The 19,262-nt window shown below is 39.5% G+C and overlaps 1 protein-coding gene across 1 annotated transcript in view; it reads left to right on the plus strand.

Moving 5' to 3' along the window:
- The window catches only part of LOC109901011 (pleckstrin homology domain-containing family G member 1-like), a 123,501-nt gene extending 118,099 nt beyond the window's left edge, over positions 1 to 5,402 (plus strand). Inside the window, exons 15-16 of the mRNA XM_031836685.1 lie at positions 56 to 1,910; positions 2,573 to 5,402. Of these exons, the coding sequence (XP_031692545.1) occupies positions 56 to 1,910; positions 2,573 to 2,775 (2,058 nt within the window). The 3' untranslated portion in view covers positions 2,776 to 5,402. The remainder of the gene's footprint in view (positions 1 to 55; positions 1,911 to 2,572) is intronic.
- The last annotated feature ends 13,860 nt before the right edge of the window (positions 5,403 to 19,262 follow it).

Consider the following 19,262-nt stretch of genomic DNA (forward strand, 5'->3'; position numbering starts at 1 on the left):
CAAGCTAGTACATCTACATTTGCAAATTTACAAAATAATCTAATCTACTATCCAGAGGAATAAGGAACGTCACCACCCTCCTCTCCTAAAGACGCCCTGTGTGACAGATGAACCTCCGGAACCCAACGTCCCCTCCATGCTGGTCCCAGACGGTGACCCCCAGACGGTGGGGAACATCTGGGCAGATCACAGCGTCCGCAGAGCCATGTTCCCCACCCGCCAGCGCACCATGAACGAGGAGGACGAGGACATCTACCAGATGTTTGTCCCCACCGAGCCCGGTGGGCCAGAACCAGAACCACCTCCTGTTAGGTCAGAGGTCATGTCATCTCCCAGCAGGACCCAGGGACGACCCTGCAGCTGGCATGTGGAGCAGGTGCCCATAGTGCAGATCGACCCCCTGTCCACCGGGGACAGCAGAGTGCTGTGGAGAGCCAGCAGCGTGGGTGAGAAACAGACTGGCTCCCGACACAGCTGCCCTGATCAGGGTGACAATCAGCAAGAGATGATCCACATCGAATCCTCCAGCAATGACATCTCGGGTTCGTCATCAGCCGAGCACCTGACGATAGACGACATTGAGAATGTTTATGACAACATCAGCTACGAGGACCTGAAGAGCATGGGGCTGATCAAGAGGGAGCAGGGGGGTCGGGGGATCCAGCGAGAGGGCCCTAGAGACACACAAGGCCCTAGGGCCCTAAACACCGGGGTGACAGGGGGTATTACAGAGACTCTTATCGAGCCAGACAGCTTGTCTGACAGTAACCGCTCTTCCACTGCCCAGGAGCTGAAGATCGTGGAGGAGGAGGACATGTATGACACTATCTGCTTCAGGGAGCCCCCAGCGAAGGGTGACAGGGACGGGGACAGAAAGGCACAGGAGAGGGACAGTCTGTTCCAGTCTGCCTCTGAGACTGACCTGGTGGGCTGTGAGAGACTTGGGGGCTTCGTATCTGAGGAAAGCCTCCATTTTGGGGAGGACAAAGGGATGGAGTATAACTCCCATCCCGTCCATGGCACCTCTGAACTGGACAACTCCTCCTCATCTGCCTCGAAAACAGTCTCCCAACATTCCAACACCGGCGACCGGATGTCGGAGCAGGTGGTCGAGATCTGGAACGATTTGGAAAACTATATCAAGAAGAACGAGAAGAAAGTGGAACGCCTTCCCGCCGCATTTCCCATGAGCACCAGCGAGGCCCCCAAGACCTCATCTGTCAAGAGCAGCACCAAAAATAACAACCCACATACAGCCAGCCCACAAACATGCAGCCCCCCTTCCAGGAGCCCCCTAGACCGCCATCCCAACCCTCCTACTGTGACCCCACCTCACCAATTCACCATCCCCAACCTCAAAATCCCAGAGCTGCTCAGAGAGGGTACCTTTGAAGACGAGGACCATTTCCCCTCTCACTCTCCCCCGTCCCTCCCCCTGCCGGCCGTCCCAGACCCTGCCCCTCCTGGGACAGTCAAGAGCATCCGTAACAAACTGGCCCGTCTCAGCACTGGGAGCTTCCATCTAGAGGATGATGATGAGCTGAGGGAGCTGCCCCAAAAGCACCCCAGCCAGAGGGAACCCTCCATCAGGGTCCTCCACAGCCTGTTCCCTGGGGAGCTGGCTTTGGACTCTCCCTTGGCTTCCTCCTCTCTCCTTCTGGGTGACTCAGTGGACAGCTTCTCCCAGGAGCTCATGGACAAGACCAAGAACCGTGTGTTCCTGATGGCTCGCCAGTACAGCCAAAAGATCAAGAAGGCCAACCAGCTGCTCCGCATGAAGAGCATGGACCCCGGCGACATGTCAGGAGGACACAACAGGGAGGAGAAGAAGCAGCAGAAAGACCTGGAAAAGAAGCAGAATGACCTGGCAGCCATTTTGGAGGAGAAGAAGCAAGGTGGTACTGCCATAGGTAACATAAACAAAATCAGTAGTTGCTTATGCCTTACAGTCATGATATATACACCTAACTAGTGTATTATTTGTTTATGTCACTAATTGTCCCCTTCTTCCTCTTTGTCTCCATCTCCATCTCCATCTCCATATCTCTCTCGTCTCTCTCTCTCTCTCTCTCTTCTCTCTCCTCTCTCTCTCTCTCTCTCTCTCTTCTCTCTCTCTCTCTCTCTCTCTCTCTCTCTCTCTCTCTCTCTCTCTCCTCTCTCTCTCTCTCTCTCTCTCTCTCTCTCTCTCTCTCTCTCTCTCTCTCTCTCTCTCTCTCTCTCTCTCTTCTCCTCTCTCTCTCTCTCTCTCTCTCTCTCTCTCTCTCTCTCTCTCTCTCTCTCTCTCTCTCTCTCTCTCTCTCTCTCTCTCTCTCTCTCTCTCTCTCTCTCTCTCTCTCTCTCTCTCTCTCTCTTCTCTCTCTCTCTCTCTCTCTCTCTCTCCTCTCTCTCTCTCTCTCTCTCTCTCTCTCTCTCTCTCTCTCTCTCATCTCTCTCTCTCTCTCTCTCTCTCTCTCTCTCTCTCTCGTCTCTCTCTCTCTCTCTCTCTCTCTCTCTCTCTCTCTCTCTCTCTCTCTCTCTCTCTCTCTCTCTACTCTCTCTCTCTCTCTCTCTCTATCTCTATCTCTGTGTCTCAGTGCGAGGATAGCCGAGTACTCCCAGCTGTATGACCAGGTGATGTTTAAAGACCCTCCAGATCAGGGTTCCAGTAGCCTGTGCCCTTCTGGCTCGCACTATTCCCACCCCGCGCTACCCTCTTCCCAATCCCTGCCTGAAACCTGCTCCTCCCTGGGGCAGGAAGACGACTGGCTCCACTCAACCTACAGCAATGGGAGCTGACCAGCTTTGTGTCAGAGATGCTGTCCTCCACCCCCCAGAGCAAGCTCACCCTGCCTCCTCCGTCCCAACCCTAAAGACCCTACCTCCCTCTCCGGAGACCTCACCCACCCAGCGATGGAGCTCTTGTGTCTCCGCCTCCAGCGAGAAGGAGGAGCATGTGTACAGTTATATTAAACGACAGACCTCCTTTAACTCCCCCTCATCTTCCTCCTCCTCTAAACCACCTCCTTACTGCCGCTGCCAGTCTATCTGCTCACTGGGTGACCTGCAGGAGAAGGAGAATGATCGTGTCAGGTCCAAGCGTGGTTCGACTGCAGTCCAGAGATCCTCAGAAAGACTCCATGGCCCAAGCAGTCTGGTCCGGGCCAGGCGGCAGAGTAGCCTCCCGGAGCAGTCCAGTTTCGGTCATGGTCACTCTGACCTCAACCTCCAGGAAAGTCAGCAGGTGGTGGTCCTGAACAATGCCTCTGCACTGAGCATGCTCACAGCCACCCAAAACTACATGGCCAACTTCAAAGACAATGGCGACGACGACGATTACGTAGAGATCCGCTCTGAGAACGAGCGGGATCAGGACTGCTCCAGGCAGTGTATCACCGGTGGTGGTGGTGGTGGTGGTGGGGGTGGTAGCTCCAAGGGACCAGCCCAGAGTCAAATCCAGAGTCTTCCCTGCACTCCGGTAAGGTCCTCCTGTGGGCTGATGGACTGGGAGCATCTGCAGGAGTACCTGCGGGCGGAGCAGCAGACACAGCAGAACCAGTCCAACATCATCCAATCACTCCGAGAGAAGTTCCAATGCCTCAGCTCCAGTAGCTTTGCTTGAGTCGCCTTGACTACCCTTAACACACCACCATATGAACACACTAGTGCACGTAGCACAAGCAGATCTGTAGCTTTGCCATTCTTATCATGACAACAAATAACTCTCATTATACACAAAAGACAACAAAGGACATGATTTCCTTCCACACACAACATGTCTAGTTATTATGACAAGGAATGACACACAATGCTAAATTCAGCACACTGTACACAGCACACTGTACACACATATTACACACTACACACAATAAAGGTCTGTAGCTTTGTCAGAGTCTTCAGGACAACATGAAAATAGATATATACATCTTAGCCTCACAGTTATATTTCACACACAACGTGCAATACTGCAGCTTCGCCAAAGTCACATGGTCAAAGGACATGTCACAAAACAACATGCCAAATACTGCATCTGAGTAGTCATGGCAAAATACAGTACAGGAACATACTAGTACTGCAGAGGCACTCCACCACCACAGCACTTCCTTACAGTCTTCCATGTCAAGTAGATTGACATTCATATTTATTTTAGATAAGTTGAAAAAGAACTATGAAACTGTCAAAGTTATCATTCTAGCAAACTGTAGATGATGTTGCTGAGTCCAACAGGGTGTGGTAAGGGGCTCAGAGTGTATGGGCTTACGGTTCAAAGGGAAGCATATAGGTTATATTTTAGAGATGTTGGAAATGATGATGCAGTCTACAGCAGGCTACCAAATTACATTTTTGGAAGGGGGAAAGGGTTAGAATGAATGGATCTGTACAGTATATGTACTGTACAGATCCATTCATTCTAACCCTTTCCCCCTTCAACAAAAATACTGACATTCCAAAAATGTAATTTGGTAGCCTGCTGTAGACTGCTAGCGTCTCTTGATGAGGAAATGGCACTGGCTGAATTGGGGTTATGTTGCTGTAATATGCTGTTTTAAACATCTAGTAAACAACCCCCCTTATCAAGGTTTCAACCTTTGAGTATCGGAAAAGTTCTTCCTTTTTAAAAGTTGTTTTGTTTATTTAACTTCCTATAGATGAGCTTACCCGTTATCAAAGGGATGATCCTATATGACAAAATCTCAGTGATAGTGTTTTAACTGTATAAAATACAGTATCAACCAATTTAACAATCTGAACAAGCAATTAGCTCAGGAATACAGGCTAGGCATGGACAGTTTATCAGCAATAATATATGTATTTTTTAAATAGGATCCAGATGCCTTTTTAAGCTTGGAGCCTCCACACATACTGTTCATTAAGATGAGTTGACCTATATTTTACTTTGAGCTGTGGTGACGTCAAGCAGCAGATAGCCTATACCAGTATTCCTATAATGATTCAGCTTTCTCAACCTGCTTTGTCATAACTACGGGATCATGCTTTAAACAGAATAATCTTAAAATAAAGAGAAAGGTACAGTATGTTGATATTTCAATTATTTTCAATAAACAGCAATAGGAGTTATCTATTTATTCTGAATCTGTGTGTCTGAAAATGTTCTTAATGATATATTAGTGCTTTGCGTACACTATGTAGGTTAAGTGGTAAGATGCATCCCAAGAACCTAAAATTTTATTTTATCTTATTTGTTAAAAAAAACATTGTTTTTAGGAGGGACCATGGGGTGTGGGGTGGGGTGTGTTTGACCTAGACATCACTTCACAGTTTCAGTAGTGAGGATACATGTTTGAACTCATCAATGTGTCCCACTTACAACATCTTATTTATCATTGCTGTTGAATTGTAATATTATTATAATATTATTGACCAAAGTTTGTAAATTAGAATAAAATGTATTTATTAAAACTTTGTCTTCTTGGTGAATTTTGAGACACTTTGGATACAATTTGGTTATTTTTTTTATACTGTGAACGTTACAAAAATGTAACATGCCCTCCGATTTGATGGGAGAGAGAGAGCACTGTCATCGTCTGAAGGAGAGGTTGGCGTCGTCACCCCTTTTAATAGAACCTACAGAACAATTTATTTTACTTTGAACAGTTTGTGGATTTGTTAACTTCGACATGTTGATAGTTACAGTACTTGGAATAGCTAGCTAATACTGTAGTCTAGATGTCCCTGTTTGTAACATAATTGGTGGCACCACAGGTCCCAGAGTCAGTGGTGTGGCGAAAAAACACATTCTGGGGCCCGTAGATTTTCCTGATTCCGTAACCAGTTAAAACTCCTGACCTTATACGGTATGATATAGTTAATCTGTTGTAAAAAGCTTTACTATGGGCAATGATAGGACCAGAGTTTTTCTAATCAAGTAACATGTTGTTGTTTTTTAACTCTTGCCTTTAGGGAGGATGTAATATCTTGTCAAACTGCAGCAACATTGTATTTTCTCATGAATAATATTGTAAAGATATAGGAAGGTTTCCTATACAGACCAGAAAGCAAAATATTTGGACAATTAAACTCACAGGGCTTGCTTTATTCAAGTTTGCATTGTGTAGTCCTGCCACATGAAACTGTAGGCTTAATAAAAATGTATAGCCATTGTTTATTTATTAATTCCAGTTAATCATTTTGGATTGAAAGTCTAGGTAGTGTGCCCAAATTGGAATATAAACCCAATTTGATCCCATTCACATTTTCTCATAAAATAAAAGTAGAATGCACAAGGTGCAATTTTGAAATTGGGTAGTGCATCTGTAACGGATGTGAAACAGCTAGCTAGGTGGTGCGCGCTAAATAGCATTTCAATCGGTGACGTCACTTGCTCTGAGACCTTGAAGTAGTGGCTTTTGTGGAGCGATGGGGTAACGATGCTTCGTGGGTGACTGTTGTTGTGTGCAGAGAGTCCCTGGGTCGCGCGAGGGGACGGACTAAAGTTATACTGTTACATTGATGCTGTTGACTGGTTGCTGCGGAAAGAGGACGAGGTCAAAAGGTGGGGTGAGTGTAACGGATGTGAAACGGCTAGCTAGTTAGCGGTGGTGTGCGCTAAATAGTGTTTCAATCGGTGACATCACTTGCTCTGAGACCTTGAAGTAGTGGTTCCCCTCTGCAAGGGCCGCGGCTTTTGTGGAGCGATGGGTAACGATGCTTCGTGGGTGACTGTTGTTGATGTGCGCAGAGGTCCCTGCGCCCGGGCATGGGCGAGGGGACGGTCTAAAGTTATACTGTTACATATCATCAGTTCTGCTTGTCATGTTCATTGTATACCTTAGAGCTATGTATTACTTGTCAGAAATGTCCAGATCAACTAGCCCATGTCAGCTGTTTTTATTTTATTTTTGTTTTTAGTCCATAGATATGCTTATATTTTTTGTCAATAAAATATCACAAGGCAAGAAAATTTGCTTTTAAAAACAACATTTTCCTTGCACCCCATGACAAAATGTGTGAATTGCTGGGAAAAAGCTTTCAAAGTTGTCTCCACAAACAAGATGGGTGTGAAAAGTTTGTCATGTGCTTGTGCCCATAAAAAAATAGAAGTGTGCACATGGTATGTTCCCCAATGCTTTAAGGGGGGCGCGAGTGACTATTTTGCGAACCCTAGCGTTAGGCAATTCACTTTTTTGGGATAGGGGGCACTTTTGGGTGAATAGCATGCCCAGTTTTCAGCAAGTTGCAACATTGAAATACAAAACAAACGTATTTTCCATAAACAAGCTCTAAATCATGTTTCATGCACTCTGGATGTCCAATTTTTGCTGTGCTGTCTATTTGAGATGAAATGAACATTGTGCACGGTTTTCAGCAAGTTGCAACATACAGAAATAACTTGTTTTCCATAAACAAGCTCTAAATCATGTTTGATGCGCTCTGGATGTCCAATTTTTGTTGTGCTGTTTAATCGAGACAATATGAACAAGGTGGACAATTTTCAGCAAGTTGCAACATACAGAAATAACTTGTTTTCCATAAACAAGCTCTAAATCATGTTTGATACACTCTGGATGTCCAAGTTTTGCTGTGCTGTCTATTAGAGTTGAAATGAACACCGTGGACCGTTTTCAGCAAGTTGCAACATTGAAATGCAGAAATAAGCACTTTTCCATAAACAAAGCTCTAAATCATGGTTGATGCACTCTGGATAAAAATGTTTTTGTTATATTTATATGAGATGTTATGAACACTGTAGACTGTTTTCAGCAAGTTGCAACATTGAAATGCAGAAATGAGCACTTTTCCATAAACAAGCTCTAAATCATGTTTGATGCACTCTTGATGTCCATTTTTTGATGTGCTGTTTAATCGACACAATATGAACAAGGTGGGCAATTTTCAGCAGGTTGCAACAAACAGAAATAACCTTTTCTCCATGAAAAAAGCTCTAAATCATGTTTGATGCACTCTGGATGTCTAATTTTTGATGTGCTGTTTAATCGAGACAATATGAACAAGGTGGACCATTTTCAGCAAGTTGCAACATACAGAAATAACTATTTCTCCATAAACAAGTTATAAATCATGTTTGATGCACTCTGGATGTCCAATTTTTGCTGTGCTGTCTATTAGAGTTGAAATGAACACTGTGGACAGTTTTCAACAAGTTGCAACATTGAAATGCAGAAATAAGCACTTTCCATAAACAAGCTCTAAATCATGTTTGATGCACTCTGGATGTCCAATTTTTGCTGTGCTGTCTATTTGAGATGAAATGAACATTGTGCACAGTTTTCAGCAAGTTGCAACATACAGAAATAACCTTTTCTCCATAAACAAAGCTCTAAATCATGTTTGATGCACTGATTTCCAATTTTTGCTGTGCTGTCTATTCGAGTTGAAATGAACACCGTGGGCAGTTTTCAGCAAGTTGCACCTTTGAAATGCAGAAATAAGCACTTTTCCATAAACAAGCTCTAAATCATGTTTGATGCACTCTGGATAAAAATGTTTTTTAAAATATTTATATGAGATGTTATGAGCACTGTGGATTGTTTTCACTAAGTTGCAACATTGAAATGCAGAAATAAGCACTGTTCCATAAACAAGCTCTAAATCATGTTTTGATTGCACTCTGGATGTCCAATTTTTGCTGTGCTGTCAATTTGAGATGAAATGAACATTGTGCACAGTTTTCAGCAAGTTGCAACATGCAGAAATAACTTTTATTTCCATAAACAAGCTCTAAATCATGTTTGATAAACTCTGGATGTCCAATTTTTTGCTGTGCTGTTTATTCGAGACAATATGAACAAGGTGGACAATTTTCAGCAAGTTGCAACATACAGAAATAACTTTTTTTCCATAAACAAGTTCTAAATCATGTTTGATGCACTCTGGATGTCAATTTTTTTGCTGTGCTGTCTATTAGAGTTGAAATGAACACCGTGGACAGTTTTCAACAAGTTGCACCATTGAAATGCAGAAATAAGCACTTTTCCATGAACAAAGCTCTAAATCATGTTTGATTGCACTCTGGATGCAATGTTTTTTCAAGAACTGTTTAAACTAGATGATAGGAACACTGTGGACAATTTTCAGCAAGTTGCAGCATTGAAATTCAGAAATAACCACTTTTCCATAAACAAGCTCTAAATCATGTTTGATTGCACTCTGGATGCAATGTTTTTTCAAGAACTGTTTAAACTAGATGATAGGAACACTGTGGACAATTTTCAGCAAGTTGCAACATTGAAATACAGAAATAAGCACTTTTCCATAAACAAGCTCTAAATCATGTTTGATGCACTCTGGATGTCCAATTTTTGCTGTGCTGTCTATTTGAGATGAAATGAACATTGTTCACAGTTTTCAGCAAGTTGCAACATACAGAAATAACTGTTTTTCCATAAACAAGCTCTAAATCATGTTTGATGCACTCTGGATGACCAATTTTTGCTGTGCTGTCTATTAGAGTTGAAATGAACACCGTGGACAGTTTTCAACAAGTTGCACCATTGAAATGCAGAAATAAGCACTTTTCCATAAACAAAGCTCTAAATCATGTTTGATGCACTCTGGATAAAAATGTTTTTTGTTATGTCTATACGAGATGTTATGAACACTGTAGACTGTTTTCAACAAGTTGCAACATTGGAATGCAGAAATAAGCACTTTTCCATAAACAAGCTCTAAATCATGTTTGATGCACTCTGGATGTCCAATTTTTGCTGTGCTGTCTATTTGAGATGAACTGAACATTGTGGACAGTTTTCAGCAAGTTGCAACATGGAAATACAGAAATAAGCACTATTCCATAAACAAACTCTAAATCATGTTTGCTGCACTCTGGAAGTATTTTTGTTTGCAGAACAGTTTAAACTAGATTATTGGAACACTGTGGACAATTTTCAGCAAGTTGAAACATTGAAATACAGAAATAACCACTTTTCCATGAACAAGCTCTAAATCATGTTTGATGCACTCTGGATGTCCAATTTTTGATGTGCTGTCTATTTGAGATGAACTGAACATTGTGGACAGTTTTCAGCAAGTTGCAACATGGAAATACAGAAATAAGCACTATTCCATAAACAAGCTCTAAAACATGTTTGCTGCACTCTGGAACTATTTTTGTTTGCAGAACTGTTTAAACTAGATTATTGGAACACTGTGGACAATTTTCAGCAAGTTGAAACATTGAAATACAGAAATAACCACTTTTCCATGAACAAGCTCTAAATCATGTTTGATGCACTCTGGATGTCCAATTTTTGCTGTGCTGTCTATTTGAGATGAACTGAACATTGTGGACAGTTTTCAGCAAGTTGCAACATGGAAATACAGAAATAAGCACTATTCCATAAACAAGCTCTAAATCAATATTTGCTGCACCCTGGAAGTATTTTATTTGCAGAACTGTTTAAACTAGATTATAGGAACACCGTGGACAATTTTCAGCAAGTTGCAGCACTGAAATACAGAAATAACCACTTTTCCATGAACAAGCTCTAAATCATGTTTGATGCACTCTGGATGTCCACTTTTTGCTGTGCTGTCTTATTTGAGATGAACTGAACATTGTGGACAGTTTTCAGCAAGTTGCAACATGGAAATACAGAAAAAAGCACTTTTCCATAAACAAGCTCTGAATCATGTTTGATTGCACTCTGGATGCAATGTTTTTTCCATAACTGTTTAAACTAGATTATAGGGACACTGTGGACCATTTTCAGCAAGTTGCAACATTGAAATACAGAAATAAGCACTTTTCCATAAACAAGCTCTAAATCATGTTTGATGCACTCTGGATAAAACTTTGTTTTGTTATGTTTATTCGAGATGTTATGAAAACACTGTAGAATGCATGAATAAGCACTTTTCCATAAACAAGTTCTAAATCATGTTTGCTGCACTCTGGAAGTATTTTGTTTGCAGAACTGTTTAAACTAGATTATTGGGACACTGTGGACAATTTTCAGCAAGTTGCAGCATTGAAATACAGAAATAACCACTTTTCCATGAACAAGCTCTAAATCATGTTTGATGCATTCTGGATGTCCAATTTTTGCTGTGCTGTCTATTTGAGATGAACTGAACATTGTGGACAGTTTTCAGCAAGTTGCAACATGGAAATACAGAAATAAGCACTTTTCCATAAACAAGCTCTAAATCATGTTTGATGCACTCTGGATAAAACTTTGTTTTGTTATGTTTATTCAAGGTGTTATGAAAACACTGTAGAATGCATGAATAAGCACTTTTCCATAAACAAGTTCTAAATCATGTTTGCTGCACTCTGGAAGTATTTTGTTTGCAGAACTGTTTAAACTAGATGATAGGAACACTGTGGACAATTTTCAGCAAGTTGCAGCATTGAAATACAGAAATAACCACTTTTCCATGAACAAGCTCTAAATCATGTTTGATGCACTCTGGATGTCCAATTTTTGCTGTGCTGTCTATTTGAGATGAACTGAACATTGTGGACAGTTTTCGGCAAGTTGCAACATGGAAATACAGAAATAAGCACTATTCCATAAACAAGCTCTAAATCATGTTTGATTGCACTCTGGATGCAATGTTTTTTCCAGAACTGTTTAAACTAGATTATTGGAACACTGTGGACAATTTTCAGCAAGTTGAAACATTGAAATACAGAAATAACCACTTTTCCATGAACAAGCTCTAAATCATGTTTGCTGCACTCTGGAAGTATTTTGTTTGCAGAACTGTTTAAACTAGATTATAGGGGACACTGTGGACAATTTCCAGGAAGTTGCATCATTGAAATACAGAAATAACCACTTTTCCATAAACAAGCTCTAAATCATGTTTGATGCATTCTGGATGTCCAATTTTTGCTGTGCTGTCTATTTGAGATGAACTGAACATTGTGGACAGTTTTCAGCAAGTTGCAACATGGAAATACAGAAATAAGCACTTTTCCATAAACAAGCTCTAAATCATGTTTGATTGCACTCTGGATGCAATGTTTTTTCCAGAACTGTTTAAACTAGATGATAGGAACACTGTGGACAATTTTCAGCAAGTTGCAGCATTGAAATACAGAAATAACCACTTTTCCATGAACAAGCTCTAAATCATGTTTGATGCACTCTGGATGTCCAATTTTTGCTGTGCTGTCTATTTGAGATGAACTGAACATTGTGGACAGTTTTCAGCAAGTTGCAACATGGAAATACAGAAATAAGCACTATTCCATAAACAAGCTCTAAAACATGTTTGCTGCACTCTGGAAGTATTTTTGTTTGCAGAACTGTTTAAACTAGATTATTGGAACACTGTGGACAATTTTCAGCAAGTTGAAACATTGAAATACAGAAATAACCACTTTTCCATGAACAAGCTCTAAATCATGTTTGCTGCACTCTGGAAGTATTTTGTTTGCAGAACTGTTTAAACTAGATTATAGGGGACACTGTGGACAATTTCCAGGAAGTTGCATCATTGAAATACAGAAATAACCACTTTTCCATAAACAAGCTCTAAATCATGTTTGATGCATTCTGGATGTCCAATTTTTGCTGTGCTGTCTATTTGAGATGAACTGAACATTGTGGACAGTTTTCAGCAAGTTGCAACATGGAAATACAGAAATAACCACTTTTCCATGAACAAGCTCTAAATCATGTTTGATGCACTCTGGATGTCCAATTTTTGATGTGCTGTCTATTTGAGATGAACTGAACATTGTGGACAGTTTTCAGCAAGTTGCAACATGGAAATACAGAAATAAGCACTATTCCATAAACAAGCTCTAAAACATGTTTGCTGCACTCTGGAAGTATTTTTGTTTGCAGAACTGTTTAAACTAGATTATTGGAACACTGTGGACAATTTTCAGCAAGTTGAAACATTGAAATACAGAAATAACCACTTTTCCATGAACAAGCTCTAAATCATGTTTGATGCACTCTGGATGTCCAATTTTTGCTGTGCTGTCTATTTGAGATGAACTGAACATTGTGGACAGTTTTCAGCAAGTTGCAACATGGAAATACAGAAATAAGCACTATTCCATAAACAAGCTCTAAATCAATATTTGCTGCACCCTGGAAGTATTTTATTTGCAGAACTGTTTAAACTAGATTATAGGAACACCGTGGACAATTTTCAGCAAGTTGCAGCACTGAAATACAGAAATAACCACTTTTCCATGAACAAGCTCTAAATCATGTTTGATGCACTCTGGATGTCCACTTTTTGCTGTGCTGTCTTATTTGAGATGAACTGAACATTGTGGACAGTTTTCAGCAAGTTGCAACATGGAAATACAGAAAAAAGCACTTTTCCATAAACAAGCTCTGAATCATGTTTGATTGCACTCTGGATGCAATGTTTTTTCCATAACTGTTTAAACTAGATTATAGGGACACTGTGGACCATTTTCAGCAAGTTGCAACATTGAAATACAGAAATAAGCACTTTTCCATAAACAAGCTCTAAATCATGTTTGATGCACTCTGGATAAAACTTTGTTTTGTTATGTTTATTCGAGATGTTATGAAAACACTGTAGAATGCATGAATAAGCACTTTTCCATAAACAAGTTCTAAATCATGTTTGCTGCACTCTGGAAGTATTTTGTTTGCAGAACTGTTTAAACTAGATTATAGGGACACTGTGGACAATTTTCAGCAAGTTGCAGCATTGAAATACAGAAATAACCACTTTTCCATGAACAAGCTCTAAATCATGTTTGATGCATTCTGGATGTCCAATTTTTGCTGTGCTGTCTATTTGAGATGAACTGAACATTGTGGACAGTTTTCAGCAAGTTGCAACATGGAAATACAGAAATAAGCACTTTTCCATAAACAAGCTCTAAATCATGTTTGATGCACTCTGGATAAAACTTTGTTTTGTTATGTTTATTCAAGGTGTTATGAAAACACTGTAGAATGCATGAATAAGCACTTTTCCATAAACAAGCTCTAAATCATGTTTGCTGCACTCTGGAAGTATTTTGTTTGCAGAACTGTTTAAACTAGATTATTGGAACACTGTGGACAATTTTCAGCAAGTTGAAACATTGAAATACAGAAATAACCACTTTTCCATAAACAAGTTCTAAATCATGTTTGCTGCACTCTGGAAGTTTTTTGTTTGCAGAACTGTTTAAACTAGATTATAGGGACACTGTGGACAATTTTCAGCAAGTTGCAGCATTGAAATACAGAAATAACCACTTTTCCATAAACAAGCTCTAAATCATGTTTGATGCATTCTGGATGTCCAATTTTTGCTGTGCTGTCTATTTGAGATGAACTGAACATTGTGGACAGTTTTCAGCAAGTTGCAACATGGAAATACAGAAATAAGCACTATTCCATAAACAAGCTCTAAATCATGTTTGATTGCACTCTGGATGCAATGTTTTTTCCAGAACTGTTTAAACTAGATTATTGGAACACTGTGGACAATTTTCAGCAAGTTGAAACATTGAAATACAGAAATAACCACTTTTCCATGAACAAGCTCTAAATCATGTTTGCTGCACTCTGGAAGTATTTTTGTTTGCAGAACTGTTTAAACTAGATTATTGGAACACTGTGGACAATTTTCAGCAAGTTGAAACATTGAAATACAGAAATAACCACTTTTCCATGAACAAGCTCTAAATCATGTTTGATGCACTCTGGATGTCCAATTTTTGCTGTGCTGTCTATTTGAGATGAACTGAACATTGTGGACAGTTTTCAGCAAGTTGCAACATGGAAATACAGAAATAAGCACTATTCCATAAACACCTCTAAATCATGTTTGATTGCACTCTGGATGCAATGTTTTTTCCAGAACTGTTTAAACTAGATTATAGGGACACTGTGGACCATTTTCAGCAAGTTGCAACATGGAAATACAGAAATCAGCACTATTCCATAAACAAGCTCTAAATCACATTTGCTGCACTCTGGAAGTATTTTTGTTTGCAGGACTGTTTAAACTAGATTATTGGAACACTGTGGACAATTTTCAGCAAGTTGAAACATTGAAATACAGAAATAACCACTTTTCCATGAACAAGCTCTAAATCATGTTTGCTGCACTCTGGAAGTATTTTGTTTGCAGAACTGTTTAAACTAGATTATAGGGGACACTGTGGACAATTTCCAGGAAGTTGCATCATTGAAATACAGAAATAAGCACTTTTCCATAAACAAGCTCTAAATCATGTTTGATGCATTCTGGATGTCCAATTTTTGCTGTGCTGTCTATTTGAGATGAACTGAACATTGTGGACAGTTTTCAGCAAGTTGCAACATGGAAATACAGAAATAAGCACTTTTCCATAAACAAGCTCTAAATCATGTTTGATTGCACTCTGGATGCAATGTTTTTTCCAGAACTGTTTAAACTAGATGATAGGAACACTGTGGACAATTTTCAGCAAGTTGCAGCATTGAAATACAGAAATAACCACTTTTCCATGAACAAGCTCTAAATCATGTTTGATGCACTCTGGATGTCCAATTTTTGCTGTGCTGTCTATTTGAGATGAACTGAACATTGTGGACAGTTTTCAGCAAGTTGCAACATGGAAATACAGAAATAAGCACTATTCCATAAACAAGCTCTAAAACATGTTTGCTGCACTCTGGAAGTATTTTTGTTTGCAGAACTGTTTAAACTAGATTATTGGAACACTGTGGACAATTTTCAGCAAGTTGAAACATTGAAATACAGAAATAACCACTTTTCCATGAACAAGCTCTAAATCATGTTTGATGCACTCTGGATGTCCAATTTTTGCTGTGCTGTCTATTTGAGATGAACTGAACATTGTGGACAGTTTTCAGCAAGTTGCAACATGGAAATACAGAAATAAGCACTATTCCATAAACAAGCTCTAAAACATGTTTGCTGCACTCTGGAAGTATTTTTGTTTGCAGAACTGTTTAAACTAGATTATTGGAACACTGTGGACAATTTTCAGCAAGTTGAAACATTGAAATACAGAAATAACCACTTTTCCATGAACAAGCTCTAAATCATGTTTGATGCACTCTGGATGTCCAATTTTTGCTGTGCTGTCTATTTGAGATGAACTGAACATTGTGGACAGTTTTCAGCAAGTTGCAACATGGAAATACAGAAATAAGCACTATTCCATAAACAAGCTCTAAATCAATATTTGCTGCATCCTGGAAGTATTTTATTTGCAGAACTGTTTAAACTAGATTATAGGAACACCGTGGACAATTTTCAGCAAGTTGCAGCACTGAAATACAGAAATAACCACTTTTCCATGAACAAGCTCTAAATCATGTTTGATGCACTCTGGATGTCCACTTGTTGCTGTGCTGTCTTATTTGAGATGAACTGAACATTGTGGACAGTTTTCAGCAAGTTGCAACATGGAAATACAGATAAAAAGCACTTTTCCATAAACAAGCTCTAAATCATGTTTGATTGCACTCTGGATGCAATGTTTTTTTCCAGAACTGTTTAAACTAGATGATAGGAACACTGTGGACAATTTTCAGCAAGTTACAGCATTGAAATTCAGAAATAACCACTTTTCCATAAACAAGCTCTAAATCATGTTTGATTGCACTCTGGATGCAATGTTTTTTCAAGAACTGTTTAAACTAGATGATAGGAACACTGTGGACAATTTTCAGCAAGTTGCAACATTGAAATACAGAAATAAGCACTTTTCCATAAACAAGCTCTAAATCATGTTTGATGCACTCTGAATGTCCAATTTTTGCTGTGCTGTCTATTTGAGATGAAATGAACATTGTTCACAGTTTTCAGCAAGTTGCAACATACAGAAATAACTGTTTTTCCATAAACAAGCTCTAAATCATGTTTGATGCACTCTGGATGACCAATTTTTGCTGTGCTGTCTATTAGAGTAGAAATGAACACCGTGGACAGTTTTCAACAAGTTGCACCATTGAAATGCAGAAATAAGCACTTTTCCATAAACAAGCTCTAAATCATGTTGGATTGCACTCTGGATGCAATGTTTTTTTCCAGAACTGTTTAAACTAGATGATAGGAACACTGTGGACAATTTTCAGCAAGTTGCAGCATTGAAATACAGAAATAACCACTTTTCCATGAACAAGCTCTAAATCATGTTTGATGCACTCTGGATGTCCAATTTTTGCTGTGCTGTCTATTTGAGATGAACTGAACATTGTGGACAGTTTTCAGCAAGTTGCAACATGGAAATACAGAAATAAGCACTATTCCATAAACAAGCTCTAAAACATGTTTGCTGCACTCTGGAAGTATTTTTGTTTGCAGAACTGTTTAAACTAGATTATTGGAACACTGTGGACAATTTTCAGCAAGTTGAAACATTGAAATACAGAAATAACCACTTTTCCATGAACAAGCTCTAAATCATGTTTGATGCACTCTGGATGTCCAATTTTTGCTGTGCTGTCTATTTGAGATGAACTGAACATTGTGGACAGTTTTCAGCAAGTTGCAACATGGAAATACAGAAATAAGCACTATTCCATAAACAAGCTCTAAATCAATATTTGCTGCACCCTGGAAGTATTTTATTTGCAGAACTTTTTAAACTAGATTATAGGAACACCGTGGACAATTTTCAGCAAGTTGCAGCACTGAAATACAGAAATAACCACTTTTCCATGAACAAGCTCTAAATCATGTTTGATGCACTCTGGATGTCCACTTTTTGCTGTGCTGTCTTATTTGAGATGAACTGAACATTGTGGACAGTTTTCAGCAAGTTGCAACATGGAAATACAGAAAAAAAGCACTTTTCCATAAACAAGCTCTAAATCATGTTTGATTGCACTCTGGATGCAATGTTTTTTTCCAGAACTGTTTAAACTAGATGATAGGAACACTGTGGACAATTTTCAGCAAGTTACAGCATTGAAATTCAGAAATAACCACTTTTCCATAAACAAGCTCTAAATCATGTTTGATTGCACTCTGGATGCAATGTTTTTTCAAGAACTGTTTAAACTAGATGATAGGAACACTGTGGACAATTTTCAGCAAGTTGCAACATTGAAATACAGAAATAAGCACTTTTCCATAAACAAGCTCTAAATCATGTTTGATGCACTCTGAATGTCCAATTTTTGCTGTGCTGTCTATTTGAGATGAAATGAACATTGTTCACAGTTTTCAGCAAGTTGCAACATACAGAAATAACTGTTTTTCCATAAACAAGCTCTAAATCATGTTTGATGCACTCTGGATGACCAATTTTTGCTGTGCTGTCTATTAGAGTAGAAATGAACACCGTGGACAGTTTTCAACAAGTTGCACCATTGAAATGCAGAAATAAGCACTTTTCCATAAACAAGCTCTAAATCATGTTGGATTGCACTCTGGATGCAATGTTTTTTTCCAGAACTGTTTAAACTAGATGATAGGAACACTGTGGACAATTTTCAGCAAGTTGCAGCATTGAAATACAGAAATAACCACTTTTCCATGAACAAGCTCTAAATCATGTTTGATGCACTCTGGATGTCCAATTTTTGCTGTGCTGTCTATTTGAGATGAACTGAACATTGTGGACAGTTTTCAGCAAGTTGCAACATGGAAATACAGAAATAAGCACTATTCCATAAACAAGCTCTAAAACATGTTTGCTGCACTCTGGAAGTATTTTTGTTTGCAGAACTGTTTAAACTAGATTATTGGAACACTGTGGACAATTTTCAGCAAGTTGAAACATTGAAATACAGAAATAACCACTTTTCCATGAACAAGCTCTAAATCATGTTTGATGCACTCTGGATGTCCAATTTTTGCTGTGCTGTCTATTTGAGATGAACTGAACATTGTGGACAGTTTTCAGCAAGTTGCAACATGGAAATACAGAAATAAGCACTATTCCATAAACAAGCTCTAAATCAATATTTGCTGCACCCTGGAAGTATTTTATTTGCAGAACTGTTTAAACTAGATTATAGGAACACCGTGGACAATTTTCAGCAAGTTGCAGCACTGAAATACAGAAATAACCACTTTTCCATGAACAAGCTCTAAATCATGTTTGATGCACTCTGGATGTCCACTTTTTGCTGTGCTGTCTTATTTGAGATGAACTGAACATTGTGGACAGTTTTCAGCAAGTTGCAACATGGAAATACAGAAAAAAAGCACTTTTCCATAAACAAGCTCTAAATCATGTTTGATTGCACTCTGGATGCAATGTTTTTTTCCAGAACTGTTTAAACTAGATGATAGGAACACTGTGGACAATTTTCAGCAAGTTACAGCATTGAAATTCAGAAATAACCACTTTTCCATAAACAAGCTCTAAATCATGTTTGATTGCACTCTGGATGCAATGTTTTTTC

The sequence above is a fragment of the Oncorhynchus kisutch genome, linkage group LG12 (assembly GCF_002021735.2).
Source record: "Oncorhynchus kisutch isolate 150728-3 linkage group LG12, Okis_V2, whole genome shotgun sequence".
In the NCBI taxonomy this organism is placed as follows: Eukaryota; Metazoa; Chordata; class Actinopteri; order Salmoniformes; family Salmonidae; genus Oncorhynchus; species Oncorhynchus kisutch.